The sequence below is a fragment of the Ceratocystis lukuohia genome (genome assembly GCF_044167205.1).
Source record: "Ceratocystis lukuohia strain C4212 chromosome Unknown Supercontig3_pilon, whole genome shotgun sequence".
NCBI lineage: Eukaryota > Fungi > Ascomycota > Sordariomycetes > Microascales > Ceratocystidaceae > Ceratocystis > Ceratocystis lukuohia.
The window spans coordinates 203188-221149 of record NW_027263522.1 but is presented as its reverse complement, the minus strand read 5'-3'; the positions used below and the strand labels follow the sequence as shown (position 1 = coordinate 221149).

The 17962-nt window shown below is 50.1% G+C and overlaps 5 protein-coding genes across 5 annotated transcripts; 3 read left to right on the top strand and 2 right to left on the bottom strand.

The window, feature by feature from the left end:
* Window positions 1–1167: 1167 nt before the first annotated feature.
* Window positions 1168–3585, bottom strand: HOO65_030065 (Zinc finger transcription factor ace1; the record flags this gene model as incomplete). Its single annotated transcript, XM_071000306.1, has 1 exon — window positions 1168–3585. The coding sequence occupies one exon, from the start codon at window positions 3583–3585 to the stop codon at window positions 1168–1170; it is 2418 nt and encodes an 805-aa protein (XP_070859744.1).
* A 5566-nt stretch (window positions 3586–9151) lies between these two features.
* HOO65_030064 (uncharacterized protein) lies at window positions 9152–10018 on the top strand (the record flags this gene model as incomplete). The annotated part of the gene is made up of 1 exon (XM_071000305.1): window positions 9152–10018. One exon carries the CDS (start codon window positions 9152–9154, stop codon window positions 10016–10018), a length of 867 nt encoding a protein of 288 aa, XP_070859743.1.
* A 495-nt stretch (window positions 10019–10513) lies between these two features.
* On the bottom strand, window positions 10514–11956 carry HOO65_030063 (glycosyltransferase family 69 protein; the record flags this gene model as incomplete). Its single annotated transcript, XM_071002181.1, has 2 exons — window positions 10514–11167; window positions 11264–11956. 2 exons carry the CDS (start codon window positions 11954–11956, stop codon window positions 10514–10516), a joined length of 1347 nt encoding a protein of 448 aa, XP_070859742.1.
* A 737-nt stretch (window positions 11957–12693) lies between these two features.
* HOO65_030062 (mannosyltransferase PMTI) lies at window positions 12694–15143 on the top strand (the record flags this gene model as incomplete). Its single annotated transcript, XM_071001930.1, has 2 exons — window positions 12694–12957; window positions 13077–15143. 2 exons carry the CDS (start codon window positions 12694–12696, stop codon window positions 15141–15143), a joined length of 2331 nt encoding a protein of 776 aa, XP_070859741.1.
* A 772-nt stretch (window positions 15144–15915) lies between these two features.
* On the top strand, window positions 15916–17073 carry HOO65_030061 (Ribonuclease H-like protein; the record flags this gene model as incomplete). The annotated part of the gene is made up of 1 exon (XM_071000304.1): window positions 15916–17073. One exon carries the CDS (start codon window positions 15916–15918, stop codon window positions 17071–17073), a length of 1158 nt encoding a protein of 385 aa, XP_070859740.1.
* Window positions 17074–17962: the final 889 nt, after the last annotated feature.

Here is a 17962-nt window from a genome sequence, read left to right as displayed (position 1 = left end):
GAAAAGCACAATGGCCTTCACAGCCGCGATGGAAACTGCGACAAAGTAGCAGCGGGAGTTGTCTCAGACGGCTCTTCCTATTAATTGTAAAGGGTGTAGGGTCTCATCATCGAGAGTCTCTCGGGCATTCGCTTGGTGTTGTCGTGATGGTGTAGCGTTGGTATCCCAAAATCAGTTGGTACAGAAGAAGGAAGGCAAAAGCTTACCTAGCAGAAGATCTCGGAGCAGTAGAAACAGGGAAAGGCGCCAAAAACGCACATCATTACTGCGTGAGAGGGCCTTTTTTTTCCACCGCTCCGAAGCTTGAAGGAGAAAAGGAAAGGGAAGAAAAAACAAAATTCCATTCACGATAACAATCGTGCTTTTTGAGCTGAGATTTTTGGTGTTTATCCTCGGTCTACAATTGGCTGCGATAAGAGCGGCTCCGCTTTGCTGTGAGGATCCACATTGATTACATGAACAAACGCTGAGCTCAGCGAAAAGGTCGTGTTACGTTGGAGGAGAAGAGGCAGAATGTTTGCCGTTCTACTACATAAATCACAACACACACAACATGTATAGAAGGTTCTGGCATCTTGATTTTTACAAGCCAATACAATAGTGGCTGGTTGCGAATATTTAGCCTTATTCACCGGAGATGCCGGCATAAAATTGAGCATATTGGAGACATGGGTAATACAACTGAGACAGGCGTATTCAAAGAATAAAGAGTTGATATTTAATTTCAAGTTTTGTATGCGGAAAAATTCAAAAGAGAAAACTAAGGAAAAAATAAAGAAAAAAAAAAGCAAAATAAGCAAGTGAAACAATGATAACAAGTACTAACACAGACGCCTCCATCTCAAATAGAGTTCGAGTGGTCAAGTTTGGGAACAGTGACTGATATGGAGATAGAGGGGCAGAACGCAAAGGCCTGCCACACAAACAAATAAACATGAAAACTAAGAGGAAAAAAAAAGAAAGAAAAACAGTTGATATGGGGAGAATTCATCAGTGTTTGGTGAGAGGAGTGAGTCATCAAGTCGTAAGAGTGAAGTGGCCAAGAGGTATGGAAAAACAAAAACAAAAACAAAACGTGGTGCAATCGAGTTGCGAGCTGGGGTCGGGATACTACGCAAATTGGGTCGAGAAGTCTGAACGAATAAATGAAGTGTGAAATCGCCCCAGCTACTGCGAACCGTCATAGGCACCCGAAGTCCAGTCCATACCAGACTGGCCAAACAACATCTGTGAAGCATGTGGTGACTCAGTATACCCAGGCATGGATAGATCGTCAAATAGCGACGCAGGAATCACTTCATTTTTGAGCGTAGGAGCTGCGCCAGGGAACAGCGGAAAGTCCAGACCGCCAGAAATAGCCAGTCCACTCATGTCATCGAAGTTGTTAGCATCGAGAGAACCAGGAGTGTAGAGCATAGCCTCTGCCTCATTCATGGGAGACACCATGTCGAGGTTGGGCGGTTGCTGCATCTTGAAAAAGCTGCTGTTGAAGGGGAGCTGCATCTGCTGAGGAAGCTGAGACTGACCCAGAATAGAAGCATAGTCTATGTTGTCAGGAGTCATCTGCATCGCAGCAGCATAGATGTCGTCAGTCACGGCAAAGTCAACAGCATCGGCCGCCATGTCTCCCGGTGACTGTGATTGCAGGCTGGTGGGAGTAGCACCAAGCTCCGGGATGTTGGTGGAGGGGGGGATATCAAGACCGAGATCCATGACGTTCTCGTCCATGCCGTCCATTGCGTCAATGTACTGAGGGTTGTAGGACGTGAGGAATTCATCGGGTATGTAGGTAGGAAACTCTAGGCTGTTTTCCAGCGCAAACTGGGGCAACGACCCTGTCTGAGGGGTAGCGATTCCAGCACTCTCGACACTAGAGGGAGTCAGGATGTTCGGTAGGTTAGGGGTTTGCTGCATGGAGCCAGGAGTGTTGACCATGTCAGGGGTGGGAATGTTTTCAGGAGACTCATCGTCCTTCTTTCCGTTGGACTTGGTACGGACGTATTTCCAGCCATGCGTCTTTTCCATGTGCTGTTTGCAGTTTGACTCGCGCTTGGACGAGTAAGGGCAAGGAGAGTACTGGCACTTGAAGAGAGGAGGAGCCGAGGAGTGACGATCGTTGATATGGCGATCACGCTCCTTTTCAGTTGGCCATCCGTAAGTGTGGTATTTGCAATCGACCTCAGGGCACTTCCAGCGACGCAGATGGGTCTTGGAGTGCTTGGTCAGGTCGCAAGGACGCTTGAACTCCTTGTTGCAACCAGGATGTAGGCATCTCTTGGGAGCCAGCTCTTCAGGAGTGGGGTTCTTCTTTCTACGAGCCATTGAGCGCATGATCTCTTCGTCGTCAGCCAGCTGTTCGCTCAAGCTACGCTTCATGCGAATCGGCGGTTGGTGAGCGACAGGGCCGTTAAGATCTTCGAGAATCTCGCCGGTTTCGACAGAGATGGTGATTCCATCTTTAGTCACGCGGACAAGCTGTGCCGGGCGGCCGTTTTGAGACATGCCTCCGTAGAGTTTAATTTCGTCACCACTGCAATGTAAGCTTTTTGTTAGTAAAGGACAGCCTTGCGGTAAAGCCAGGGTAGCAGTGAGCTGCTCATTGGCCGATACCGGCACCACAGGTGGCAGATCAGTTTCCTCAGAAGCAGCCCAAGGGGAGCAGACGTACGGATGAGCGAGAGCCAGAGATTCTTTGCCGGCAGCTATCTGAGCCTTTGACACAGCCAGGTGAGCAGCGTACTGGCGAATCTGATCAGTGAGATCGGAGAAGTAGGCGTTGGTGTAAAGACGGTCGCCGTGACGAGTACGTTCACGCTCAGGAATAAAATCAACAGTGCGCTTGATGCAAGCAACAGAGGACAGGCAAAAGTCGAGGTACGACCTGGCGGTTATGGCTTTCTCCTTTAACAGACGACGGTAAGTATCTTCCCAAACACCAGAGATGGAAACAGTCTGACTTACGGGTGCCATAAAGATCAACGTCTTTTCTAAGTCTCTCAGGCAGGAGATTCTGTGGGTGGAGATGCGTCTAGGCACATCTAGAACAATTGAGCGGAAGTCCTTCAGAGAAGGCTTCGATATTAAAGGTTTTAAAATAAATTGCATCATGCGGATTTCAGTCTTCTGGCTTAGCCGGGAAATATCCACAGAATTAGAGCGTTTGCTGCTAGTGTCCGACGCCTTCTCCTCAGACTCGGAGTCATCCGAAAGACAGCCAATAGCGCTGTCGGCAGAAGAGGACCGGCGACGGCGAAGATCCAGCAGGTTTTTCCGCGATAATCTGGGAACATGCAGACGCTCTACATTTTCCACGACAGGGTCGACGTTGGGCTTGTCGAAGACCTGGGGAGTGGCAGCGATAGACTTGTCAGTCACCCTGTCTGGGGCAGGAGTGGCAGATGGGACCGTTATGTCTAGAGTGAGGTTTGCAAGAGAGTCGAGCAGCGAGTTGGAGACGTAGTCCTCCGGACTAGAGCGGGTGGCGCGGGTGAGCGATGGCGGGGTGAAGCTGGCAGGAGAAGTTCTGCGCATTCCCTGGCTGTCGGCCCCAGAATTACGGGAACCGGAGTTCACGGAGGCAGACATGGTGGCGAGGTAGATGGCGAACGTGGGGGGAAGACAAGACTATGCAGTGCAGCTGCCGTATCTTAGTAAGCGGCAATGACGAGTAGGCCAGGACCAAAGCAAGCAGAATAAAAATGGGAGCGATGAACGGATGAGTGTGAGGTTGATGGCGAGGAATTATGAACGGGAGAGGAACGATTAAATCGGCTCAAGGATTGGACGCATGTGAGATAAGAAGTCCCAGCCAGGCCTTGGACTCGATTTTGTTTACAGGGAGGGGGGAAGGGACTAAGGGATGGGACGGACTACGGATTTAAGGGAAATAGAAGGGGGTGTGTGAGACGGCGATGGCAAATTTTGGGAAGGGCAATTCGTAGTTTGAAGTAGAACAGAACAGCGAAAAGGAAAAGAGGTCAAAGCATACCAGTGAAGAGTTGAAATAGGAGCGGTAATAATAGGCGCACTAGATTCTCAGAAGACTGGATCTAGGGTGTCGGTCATGAAAAGTGGTGATGACAGATAGCGGTCGGGCAGCGGGGGGTGGGAGAGACTGCGATTTATAATCCACTAAACTGACTTGCAAGTGGTAGGGATGCGGATGAATACGAGCGTGCGTGTGAAATGGCTAATAGACAAAAGCGCACAGAGTGCAGGAATTGGGATGCGAGTTGAGAGGTAGGAGCCAACAGACCAGAGCTGCACGAAATGAAGACAAGAAAACAGCGAGGCCTGCTGGACAAAGCCGGCTTTGGAGTAAGCCTGAGATGAGAGTGATATGGAAAGATCGCAATCCGATCGAAAACGATGGAAGACACAGGCGGAGGAGCGACAGCAGCGGAACTAGAGGAGTCGTGGTTTGTGGTTTGCTTGCGGAGACACAGCAACACAGCAAGACGCAGCAGCGTATATCGGCGGAGCGGACGAGTGACGATGTTTTTTATGGCAGGAGCCAGCGCACAGTGATCAGAAGAGAGGAGAAGAAAAGGAAAAGAGAAAGAAAAAAGGAAAAAAGGAAAAAAAGAAATCAGCGAGGGGAGAGGACAAAGGAGCATGTATCAATTATGACGAAGTTGGCGAGTGCTGCTAGTATTATGCAGCAGAAAAAAAAACACAATAAAAATAAAAGCAGTTTTCCTTTTCTCGACAGCACGAAGCTGCTGGCCAGCCAAATTCATCTATTTGACTGGCCCAGTGAAGACTGCTGCCTAGCTTGTGCCCCACCCATACAGACTTGATTGGTTGCCCTCGACCTGGGAAATTTCCTGGGTTTCCTGGCACAGAAGGAAGCTCAAAAGGCACACATACAAAGTAGCGCGCCCCTGCCTCTTTCAGACAGGCCATAAAAGGGGCAGGAAGAAAAGAAGTGGGCAGTGGCTGCTGGCGTACCTGGTACTTGTGCGCAACCCTCCGCTGTGCTGGCCTGCCGCAAAAAGCAAAGTCGACAAGGAGTACCAGTACAAGCACTAAAGCCAAGTCTCTCTATGTGACCGCGACTCGCAGCTAGCTAAGCTGCAATATAATATATTCTTTGATACGCTACTATGACTGACTGACTGACTGACTGACTGACTGACTGAATGACTGAATGACTGAACGACTGAACGACTGACTGCAATGATTCTACAACTGTTTGTCCGTGTCTCCATGGTTCTCGAGGACGGAAGGTGCATGCTCAACCAACAAACCGGGTTACGTGGGATTTAGTGCAGCCCTGCAATGCACCGCTTCTTCCACCAAGCAGAGCGGAGACTTGCGCTATTGCAGAGCGAGTGGGCACTAGAGACAAGACTTGGGCGGAGACTAGATGCTATGCTCGCTCTCCTCTCGCTCTGGATCAGATGTAGAAAAGAGGCAAAAAGTTCCTGCTCCCCTGCTTTCCCCTCCCCTCTAACACTGTATGTCCACCAAAGCAAAAGCACAGCCTCCCCCAGCAAAGCACAGAAAAGCCATCCGCCTGAATGTGGCTCGAGCACGAGATTTGGCATCATTTAAACCAAACTGCAGGCCAAACTGCAGTCCAGGGGTGGAGAGCTTGGGTTCAATTGAGGCAGCTCTTTCTTTGCTTGGCTTGGCTGGCTGCAGATTTGTTTCGAGAAGCCATTTTCATCAGAGGTTTGGGAAGATCTTATCTGGGATTCCGGTCTCGTTTGGAGCTTGTTAGAGAGGTAAAACGACACAACGAGCATGATTACTGTGTAATAGACGAAAACGGGGGGGGGGGCCTACAGGCAGCGCGCTGTTTTGCTTTGTTTTTGCTTCCATATGGCCTTATCTCTGCTGCTGGTGTCTGTGGCTGAGTTAGGTCCTGTCACCCTAAAATATTCATGCCCCTAATGCTATTCCTGCTGCAAACCATGCTAATGCCAGAAGAGAAGGAAAAGAGCGAAGGAGAAAAGGAAGAAGAGAAGACGAGAAGAAGGGAGCCAAAAATAAAAAGGCAGTCGAGGGGGAGGGGAAGGGGCTAGGAAGAGGAGGAAAGATGAAAAATGAAGAGATTAAAAATCAAAAATTAATGAATTACTAAATTATTAAAAATTAGGGAAAAAAAGAAGAAAAAAAAGAAAAAAAAAAGAAAAAAAAAGGAGTCAAAAATCCCTATTAATAGCCAGCCCACGGTAGCAAGAAGCCTCCTTCACCCATGAACTCCTGTGATGATGCACGAATTTAACCCTATTCAACCCACTCTTATCTTCCTTAAAACGTCAAATAAGACCATAAGAGCAAGCGCCCCGTCGGCCAATTGGCTCTGGCTTCCGCTTTGGCTTTCGCTATGACGCTCTCGATTCTCCTTCTTGTCGATCTCTCCTTTCCGTCTCGACCTCCCGTTAGCCCGTGCTTTCTAAGACGAGTGACCATCCGGAACATCTAGGCTCCGCTAGTTTCTGACTCCCTCTCGTCTCTCGTCTCTCGTCTCTCGCTGCTCGTCTCGTCTCGTCTCGTCTCTCTTCTTTCTGTCTCTTGTCTCTAATGCCTGCTGCCTTTGATCCATCATCATCCTGCCTAGGGCGGCTAAATAAAAGAGAGAGACAAAAGAGCACTTGGCGAAAAATCATACGCCAATCCTTTCCTAAGGCCAGCCCAACAAGTCCTTCCTCTCCTCTCCCCTCCTCTCCTCCCCTTCAACTCTGCTTCAAGAACTTGCGTCTTGGCTTCGGGCTGCTTGGGTCGTGAGATCCAGGCTGGGTCCAAGGAATGCAGGCATACTATAATCATGATTGTATTGCCGCGCTACTGCCACAGCCAACGTGCATACAGCGCAACGTATGACGACTTGCAGTTTGAGTGCTGGTACATGTATGTATGCACATGTATACATGCAGCCTATGCAGTTTACATACACGCCTTGGCTTCCTTGTCTTTCCTTTCCCTTCTTTTTCTGTGACTCTTCGGGCGACAACAGGCGAGCACCAGCCAATCCTAAACCCGGGCCTTCAGAGGTGTTTTGCAAGACAGTCCTCGCGAAACGCCATACGCCATATGGGCTTAGCCTGCTGGCCTGGCTTGGCCTGGCTTGGCTCGACTTTTTGCTTTCATGTTAGCAGGTATAGTGGCCCGTGTGCCATTGCTAAAGCATTGCTGGCTTGCTTGCTGGCTTGCTTGCTTGCTTTCTTTCGCTCTGGCTGCCATTGTTTGCTGCTCAATCTATTTGCTCTGTGCCCCTCTGTGCGTGCTTTCTGTTTCTTGTTTTTATTTTTATTTTTTTTTTATTTTTCTGCCTTGGTCTTATCTTGATCTTGTGCATTCACTCTGCCGTTTGAGAGCTTGTGTCAGCTACACAGCCCTTGGCTCTCTAAAACGTTAAAACAATCGAACAAGGCAAAAACCTGGCATCCTTTTTCTGGCCTTTTTGCTCACCTTCTCACCCTTCTTCCTTTGGTCCATCCATCATTCTAGGCTAGGAAGAACTAAAACAAAACGCCAAGCTACCAACTTCCTGGCCGTGTAGCTCGATGACTTTGTGGAGCTTCTTGCTCCTAGGCTTCAATATATCCCACCTTCGCCACGTTAGTTTCTGGTTGGTTGCCTGAGCAGGAGGATCTTTTGAAGGGTAGCTTAGAAGCTTAGCCCCTCTCCATGCCACCCATGAAGAATCCCGACTTCAACGTCAAGTCAAGTCCCGATCCTTTCCTTCCCCTTGTTCCTCTTCCTCGTAAAGGCCAAACTGATCCGGCCACCCAAAAGAGAGCACACTTTGTCTACTCGGCGTCCGGCCCTCCCAGTTACTTTTTTTTTTCCGTTCCCCATGCCAACGTAAGCCCAAGTCACTAATCGGTTTTGCTTTGCCCCTTCCTCCCCACTCCCGCCAATGTCTCACGTATGTTTGTAGCATCATAGCAAACTCAACGGATCACGTTACTTGAAACTTGGCGGCGTTGCTCGGTGATAAGGACTTTAGACGCGGCTATTAGACTTTAAATATGGCAGAAGCCTAGCCGTAGAATAGCAGTTGGTCTTTAGCAATCACCAGTACGAGTGAGGTTTCCTAAAAACAGCAAAAAAATGACACGCAAAGAGAAGCCGAGCATAGGGAGAGCACTCCTGGATGTGTGTGTGCAGTATAGGGTTAGGGTTGACGAATGCAGCGGCTGGGGCCTAGTAAAGTGGGGTTAGGCTTCGCATAGGATTCTCGAAGGTTATCTGTGTAACTCCAAAGAACATCACAGCTGTCCTCCACGAAGACGGAGAATGCTCAAGAAAAGCTCGAAGGTGTAGTTATCGGCAAATGACAAAGCAGAAGCAAACACAGGCAAATTTTGAGGCACGGCAGGCCCAACCCAGGACAGCGTAGCAAAGAGGCAAACAAAAAAAAGCCTGAGCCTAATGAGTGAGATTGGGCTGGGCACACAGAAGAGACTCTCTCTGCCTTTCCTATAAGTACGGCTGCTCCGGTGGGAACAAAGAGGCCATCTGTTTTTCCCACTCTTCTTTTGGCCTAGTTGTCTGAAGAGAAACAATAGAAAACAGCGAACTGCTTGTAGTGGCTTCTCTTGACTTCCTTGTTTCTTTGTTCCAACAAAGCTGCTTTTTTACAGCCTTTGTCTCTCCAGAGAAACAAAGCCGCTCTTCTGCGTCTTTCCGTCCGTGTCTTTCTGCGCCTACAGATATTTACAATGATGGCAAGGCTCGTTTCTTTCTACCAGAATCTCATTGAACCTGATCCCCGACAGATCCTGCACGCGTCCTGACCAGCTAACTACAAAGCTGGCTTTCATCTCCTTTACTCAAGCATTGCAAAACACCTCGAATATTCATCGCGATGGAACAAAGAAACCACGGAGCGATTTCAGCCTATAAGTATGGGGAGCAGGAAACCTTTTGTCGGAGGTTTGCTGATACACCATCTTCGCCAATCACCGATAACACAAACGATAGCAATTCTCTGCACTTATCACTTTCACTCTATTTATCATCTTTACCTTTCCAAAACAACCACTCTCTGGCTGAACTGCCCGCAGCATTAAAATCTGCCCAGATACACACAAAAATACACATAAATTCGCGTCTATCAGATACATCGATTTCTAGGTCAGTCTCGTCTTGCTCCAAATCTACTCACGCTAGTCGTCCAGCAGATCATCCAACAGCCATGCCTTCCCAACGCTACTATTACTCTGACTGTCCTGCATATGATTCCCCTCGCGGCTCCCCTAACGTTGAATACGAGCAGCAGCAAAGGGAAGACCGTGAGCTTCGCCGCCTGGCCCGGAAGGAGAAAGCTCGCAACAAGGCTGAGATCGAAGAATACGAGCGGATAGACTGCGAGATGTACGAGGCTGAGAAGTCTTGGGCTGAAAAGGAAAAAGAAAAAGACCGCCAAGACCGCGAGCGTCGCCGCCGCCGCCGAGCCGAAAAGCAAAAGCTCGACAAGGTTATTGAGAAGGAGGTCGAAAAGAAAGTCAACGCCATACTTACCGCCAACCTGCCTCAACAGCAGCCCCCTCATGCGGCCTCACCTTGCAGCCCCTATGGCTCCAGCCCAAGTCATGGTATATATGCCGCCATGGCGTCAGGCCCGACTAGCTTTGCGCCACACAACCCCAATATTCCTCAGGGCTTTCCCGGATCCTTTCCTCAGGGACCCCCTGTATTCTCTCATGATCCATACCCTCTGTCAGGTATTCCCGGAGCACACCTGCCTCATAGTTACCCTATGCCGGCCCATGCCCGCCCTAATAATCAACAGGAAGCCTTTCAGCATGAAAAGCGGGCTCATCATGCCCCCCCTCCGCCAGTGCCGACTGCACCGACCAGCGAAGATGAAGGCCGTCGGCCCACTCAACGCAAAGACCGCACTTCTCGGCACCCACGCCGCCGCAGGAATAGAGTCGAAGAACACATAGAAGAAATCTCGACACGGCTAAACAGCACCAAGCTGTACGACCCTAACCCAACATATAGTGATGGGTCGGATAGTGACGAAGAGTCGCGAAAGAGGATGCTGTTGCTTGCCTAGCTCTGAGAGACCGCGCGTCCGTGTCTATGAATGCCATGCGCAAGTAAACTTGTGGTACTGGGTGAAGCCAGAGGGCGTTTGTCGAATGTCGCTTAGCATTTGGCGGACCATGGTACCGTTGGTATCAACTTAGATTAGAGATGTGAAGATTCAGTTTTCATTAAATACTAGTGTTGTTTGTTACACTTTGGGGCTTTTGGATGCTGTGTTAAATTTGATTATAAGAGGAAAATATATACACATATAAACTTACACAAACATGACTAAGGGGAGGAAATGCCTGAACTTTTATCTTTAACTTGCGAATAAAAAAACAATTTAAAAAAAGAGATTGAAAAGAAACCCGCTCATCCCAGATGAATAACAGTGCCTGTAGTTTGTAGCATGCAAACAAAGCGAAACGTAGTAGGTAGCCAAAGGCGGGAGTAGCCCGTAAGAATAGTCTAAAACTATGCACATGTATTTGCTTATGTACATGACTAGGTGTCGTTTGCCTTAAACATGAGCCCAGCCGTTCTCAACAAGAACCTGCATCTCATTGATCAGACAAAAGTCTCCCGGCTCACTGTTTCGATGAGACTGGGACTTCCAACTACGAATTCTACTGGAAACAACCCAGTCTTTGGTGAAAGTGAAGGTAAATAGTCTGCGTATGCGACTCTCCCAAAGGCCTTTTGCAATCTGGCCCCATGTCAGCCAGCTCTCGCCATTTAGCGGATGTGTGGCTTGGTATGCTTCGTAGTTGTAGGCAACTCGGACTTGCGGATTGAGAAACACTCCCATTTCCTTGCTCATGGGATTATCAGCGTGAATTAGACAGCACTCGCTGCCTTCGAGATGTTGGATAGCTAAAGAATCCGGAATCCCCCGGAAGCGTAGCGGTTTAGATGCATCTAAAAACGGCGCAGCCGCCATAGCTACAATACCGTTCCAGCAGCTCTTGACGGGCACAGCAGCCTCGTTGAGAAGCATGGCATTACGGGAAGCGGCAGATTGGAAGTAGGGCCACGTGGGCATCAGGTGGGCTTTGCCATCGGAATCACGCAGTGCAAAAGTGTCGTAGTATTGTGGGGGTTTTGAAAAGTCTAGAGAGCATGCAGCAGCAAAGACTCCCTCGTTTGTATCTAGCAGACGCAAAGCATCTTCGGCCTATCGAAAAAAAAAAAAAAAAAAAGAAAGACCACGGTTAGCAGCTGCCATAAGACGCAAGAGCATTTTGTATTTCTCTCTGTGTAGCGCACTTACGGTAAACACCACGTCATTTAGGAAAAGGATTTTATCAAAGTGCACTCCTTGCTTGTGAAGAGTCTCCAGATCGCGCAATGTCCGGTTGCGCAGCTTGGCTAGAAACGGTATTCGCCGTAGTTCGCGCTTGTTCCTGGGCGTATTAATCCACCCGTCGCCCACGGGGGCCGCTTCAATCTCGTCTTTGTGCGTGACATACGACCGTGTAATACTCCTTGCCACGCCCAGACGCTCTAGCTTGGCCTCTAGTTCGCCGAGGGCATCTTTAGTGTCATCCCAGCTTCCGCTCTCATATACACTGACATAGACATTGTCAGGGCCGAGGACGTCAGCCAGTTGCAAGACGGCGTTGCTCCAATGGTTGCGGATTAGGGGTCCGTCGTTCCAATGCATGCTGGCAATGTAAATGCGCTCGCCTTGGTGGCGACGGGAGAGTTCCATAATGTCGCTGCTGTCGTGCACAACTGCAAGGTGCAGGTGAATGTTCACAATATCTAGGACTTGGAGCAGGGCAAAAAGGCAAATGAACACGCGTGGCCATGGCGTGCGCATAACCCGCCGGAGCCTCATCCGGAATGACCGCACGGTATAGGAAGACTGAGGCTGGTACGAGCCATTGGCCATGTCGAAGGGGAGGAGGGGTGGGGGCGAGGTGCGGCGTTTGTTGGGAGGCACGACAGGATTGCGCGCCATTGTAAGGATTGATTATGAGAAGGACATTGGAGGACAGGATGCACATATAACACATGCAAGACTCGGAAGAGAGTGCGGAATTGGTGTAGAAATAGGTGCAATATAATTTTGGCTTGGATGATGCTCGTGGATTCAAGCTCCAGCTAGCGAATGAATAGCAGGCTTGAGGTGAGGTTAAATGTGGATCGCAAGCTTCTATAGGCTGGCAGCTGGCGAGAATGGTGTGCAGCTGTTAGCAGTGGCCGGTTCGGGAGGCTCAGGGGTGCTGCGGAGGGAAGGAGGATTTGGATGGCGCGTCCCTGAGCAGCTGCCAAGTGGCCTGAACCCATCAAGCAAGTTCACAGTAATAGGGCAAAAGAACAAAACAGCAATTGCCAAATCCCTACAAGCTCGGGAACGCTGAGTGAAAAGTTGAACAAGTTTCGAAAGAACAGCAACTACCTGTTTTCCAAAGAGAACTGAAAAATTTGGAATCTTGGAAAACTGGTGATTACTGGCTGGGCCTCGCTTCGATCTTTGTCGAGGCTTCAAGTTAAAACAAGTGGCCTCCGTCTCTCTTTTTTCTCTATCTTTGGTTGCTCACTATCAATTCTCTTATTTTTGTTTCCTTCTTTTGTCCCTCGCCTCTTTTTGTATCATACATCTACTTCACTCATCCATCCCGATAGCTGTAAAGACTATACACACACACTGACCACCTGTTCGTCTTGCCGCCTTGTCGTGAAGCTACTACTACTATGCCAGGCCCGTCAACGCCGCAGGGCACCTTGCGGCATCGCAAAGGTGCTCCTCCGCATGAAATAAGCTCCGGTCTCGACCCCAACGATGAAATTCTAGATGAGACTGTCAAGAAGAACAACAAGGGCAGAGCGACCAAGGCTAAGTGCGAGACAGCTCATTGGTTCACCTTCTCGATCATGACCTTGATGGCCTTTGCCACCCGGTTCTGGGGTATCAGCCATCCTGACGAGGTCGTCTTCGATGAGGTGCACTTTGGTAAGGTAGGTTATTGGCGGGTGATGAGTTAAGTAGCCGTGCGGCTACAATTGATCGCTTTTTTCTTCAACATAACCTAGTCCTGTATATACTAACCAGCTTCTACTCTTCTCTCCTTCCATAGTTCGCCTCGTACTATATCCAACGCACCTACTTCTTCGATGTACACCCCCCCTTTGCTAAGCTCCTGTTCGCCTTTGTTGGTTGGATGGTCGGCTACGATGGTAGCTTCAAATTCGATAACATTGGCGACTCTTATGTCGCCAACAAAGTCCCCTACGTCGCTTACCGTGGTCTCCCTGCCTTCCTGGGTGCCATGACTGTTTCGGTTGTGTACTTGATCATGTGGGAATCTGGCTACAGTGTTCCTGCCTGCATTTTGGCAACCGCCCTGGTTCTGCTCGACAACGCCCACATTGGCCAGACGCGCCTCATTCTACTCGATGCTACACTGGTCCTGGCTATGGCCTGTTCGCTACTGTTCTACATCAAGTTCTACAAGCTGCGCCATGAGCCCTTTTCTCGCAAGTGGTGGAAGTGGCTGGTTCTGACTGGATTTGCCTTGTCGTGCGACATCTCCACCAAGTATGTTGGCCTGTTTGCTTTTATTACTATTGGCTCTGCTGTCGCTATCGACCTATGGGAGCTTTTGGACATCAAGCGCCCTGGTGGTGCGCTGGCGATGCCGGTGTTCATGAAGCACTTTGCTGCACGTGCTGTGGGTTTGATTATCCTGCCCTTCATCTTCTACCTATTTTGGTTCCAGGTTCATTTTGCTGTGTTGTCGCGCTCCGGTCCTGGCGATGATTTTATGACGCCCGAGTTCCAGGAAACCCTGAGTGACAACTTGATGTTGGCCAACGCCATTGATATCCACTATCAGGACTCGATTACTCTGCGTCACAAGGAGACTAAGACCTATCTCCACAGTCACCCTGACCGTTACCCTCTGAGATACGACGATGGTCGCGTGTCTAGTCAGGGCCAGCAGGTCACTGGATATCCTTTCAATGACACGAACAACTACTGGCAAATCCTCCCTTCCGACTACAACGACCAGTCTCTGGGTCGCAAAGTCAAGAACCATGACCTTGTCCGTCTTCGCCACATGGTCACTGATACTATCTTGCTGTCGCATGATGTTGCTTCGCCTTACTACCCCACCAATCAGGAATTTACTACTGTGTCACAGGCTGATGCCTTTGGCGACCGTGTCAACGATACCCTGTTTGAAATCCGCATTGAGAACGGCAAGCCTAATCAGTCGTTCAAGACTGTTGCTAGCTATTTCAAGCTTATCCATTACCCCAGCAAGGTTGCCATGTGGACTCACACTAAACCCCTGCCTGAATGGGCGTTTAAGCAGCAAGAAATCAATGGCAACAAGGCTATTGCCCCTAGCTCCAATGTTTGGTATATCGAGGATGCCCCCTCGGTTCCTGCTGACAGCGAGCGTCGCGCAAAGGAAGAACGTAAGGTCAAGCATATGCCTTTTCTCAAAAAGTGGCTGGAGTTGCAGAGCTCAATGTTCTACCACAACAACAAGCTGACTAGCAGCCACCCTTATGCTAGCCAGCCTTACCAGTGGCCATTCCTGCTTCGTGGTGTCAGCTTCTGGACTCACAATGACACTCGCCAGCAGATCTACTTTGTTGGCAACACTGTTGGCTGGTGGCTAGCGAGCAGTTTGATGGCTGTGTATGCTGGTATTGTCCTGGCGGACCAGCTGTCATTGCGCCGTGGCTTGGATGCCCTTGACCACCGCACACGCTCGCGCTTCTACAACTCTACAGGCTTCTTCTTCCTCGCTTGGGCCACCCACTACTTTCCGTTTTATTTGATGGGCCGTCAGCTATTCCTTCATCACTACCTCCCCGCCCACCTGGCATCTTCCCTAGTCACTGGGTCTCTGCTGGAATTTATCTTTGTCAGTGAGACACCCTCGGACATTGAGACTTCCAAGAGTAAGAAGAGCAAGATAGAGACGGAGCAAAAGCACCATCTGACGGCGTCGGAACGGTTTGCTGGTCAGAGCATGATTAGTATATGGATTGCCTGCAGCATTCTTGTGGCGCTGTTGAGTGCTTGCTGGTACTTCTGGCTACCCCTGACAATTGGCTACCCTGGGTTGTCAGTTGAGGAGATCCAGGCTCGCAAGTTCCTGGGCTACGACCTTCACTTTTCCAAGTAAAAATATGCAAAGGAGAAGCGAGTTTTTGTTAGAAGGAAGGAGCTGATTGACTTGAGGGCCATGAGGGCACTCTTTTTTTTTCTGTCGACAGCTTGTTATATTGGTTGGCCATCCAGAGTGTTTCATACCATGTGTGTATATAGATGGGGACTAGGAGAGAGGGACATGCACCCGGTTTAGAACAAGGATGACGGGATATCATTATATGTGTCTTGGGCAATATTATATTATTTTTCCCCTTAATCTTGACTGAAAGAGTAAAGAAATGGAAGACATCGCGATGGGCCGGGAACAAAAGGGAGACAGAGATTGACTAAATCGCCAAAAAGTGAACCGAGGCGGACTTGAACCGCCGACCTTTTGTGTCCATCCATTCGCAAATGAAGTGTTAGACAAACGTGATAACCAACTACACCATCGGTCCTATTCAACGATGAAAACAGCCGGTATTGTGTGATGTGAAGCCTCCGATTTCGGGGGCAGCCCCAACTCTCCCTCTCAACTCTCCCTCTTACAACCGACAACAAAAGAGGCAGCAGAGAAGCTGAACATCTCGCTGAGGAAGTGCCTCCGAGCAGCTCTCCCCATGTACCGTACGACACCAAGGGAATGCTTACACCATGCCGCAGGCATTCCTCCTTTCGAAATCCTCCTGGAGGATGAAAAGAGGAGGGAAGCCATACGGTGGCACACACTAGATGATAGGCACATTCTGAGAGGGCCAAATTACAACCCAGTGGTGGCGAGGCTACGCAAACTCCTCCCAGCGCAAATGGAGAAACACACTAGGTTGAGGCCGCTCTGGGAAGGACCGGACATGTCGCCCCGAACGTGGCTCAGCAAAGAGGAGGAAACGAAGCGACACCAGGCAGAGGTAGAGAATACCCTACCAGGAACGCTCGTCGCGTACTCCGACGGATCGAAAGATGCAAGTGGCAACGCGGGCGCAGGATGGGCTATCATAGAAGACGGAGCTACCCAAGAAGCAAACCATATAGCTCTAGGAAAGTGGATGGAGGTGGCAGATGCGGAGGCAGTTGGCGCTCTCGAGGCAACTAAGCGAGCAACAGCTCGCGAAGGAGCTGGAGAAATCTGGCTGTGTCTAGACAACAGAGGAGTTGTGGACCGACTCCGAAATGCAGCCACCAAAAACAGCACATCACAGGAAGCGGTAGACGAAACCAGACGAATCCTAAAAGCCTGGGCAGACAAGACACCCGGAAGGCTCGCCCGAGTGCTATGGGTCCCAGGACACATGGGCATCAAAGGCAATGAGCTAGCCGATACCCAGGCCAAGTTGGGATGCCAGGGACTGGTAACGGAACACCGCTTCAGCCTTGCAGGAGCACGGAGATGGAGAAGAGACCAGCTACGTCTCGACTACGAAGGGTGGTGGAAAGAACAAAAAGGATACCGTCCGCTTGGAACCGGCGTCCCCACTGAACCACCCTTCCGCAACTCCCGCTACAAAGGGCTGACTCGAATAGAGCTGGGCCATATCCTCGCGGCTAGAACTGGCGATGGAGACTTCGACAGATACCACGAGCGATGGGGACACAACTGCCCACTTGGATGCAGAGCCTGCAACCAAGCCAAGGAACGAGGACACTGGTGGACCTGCAAGGCACTACCCAGACCATGGAGCCAAAGGTTCGCGGACAAGCTCCTTAAAAACACGAAAGCGACAAGTTATGTCGCCAACGTGCTTCGCCGCAACCTGATGCTCCTTAAAGAGAAACAACAACCCGAGCCCGAGCTGAGCTGTCTGGACACCACAGAGGCAGCCCCCCCTCAAGAAACGCGTAGAGGCAGGTCACTGCCACCGCAGACTACAGGGGAGCGACCACAACAAGGGCAGCCTAGGATGACACAACCAACTCCACGACAGCAAGGGCAACAACGAAGAAGGGGACGAGGAGGGCGAAGTTGAGGGAGAATGGAAGGGGAAGAGAGAAGAGATAGGACGAGGAAACGTTTGCAGGACAGGAAGGAGATGTCGAGGAGGGCTCCGTGTGAAGGTGTGGAGGGAGCTCTGCTACCAACCACCAGCAGAACGGGAAAAATATTAAAAATGATGCGGCAGCAGCCATGCATACGGAAGGACAAAACCGCTGTACTCTGCCGGGGCTTCCCCCCCGTGCTGAAAGCCGGCGGCCTTTTAGACTAGATTACACGCGGTCGTCGCAGACCAAAAATACCTGGAACCCAGCAGGCACGCCCTAGGGCAATGCTGGACAGAGAGCCATCCTGGCCCAAGTGCCGGACCCTAAAAAGTCATAGGAGGCGCTCGAAATCCAAGCAAACCTGCAATTGCTGACCGCCCAGGAGGAGCCACGGGAAGCTGACATCAGCCAACGGCTCCTGTCCGGAATATGCCGTCGTATTACCGCGAAATAATTGGTAGGTAGACGTAAAATAATACAATACAATACAATACCCTCTTACAACCAACTCTCCCTCTTACAACCCTCGGGGGGGTACCTTTGAGGTCTGGTGCCTCCCCTTCTTCCGGGCTGCTGGAGGACGACGTCTATGACACTGATAAGCGTCTTTCATTCTTTTCTTCTTCTTTGACTCTGTCATGGATCTTGACAATGAGCTGTGGAGCCTTGAGGCCGCACTTACCCAACTTTGAGGATAACCTCGTCGTCGACTCGCCCCCTTTTTCACGACAACTTTCGCGATCGCCAACTCCTCATCGCCGCAACACCACTCCAACTCAAGGAGTTCACCTTCACGCTCAGGACTGAATTTTGAGAGTTCACACAGTCCGCACCTTTTTTTTTTTCTTTTGTTTTGTTTTCTTTCTTGCGCTCCTC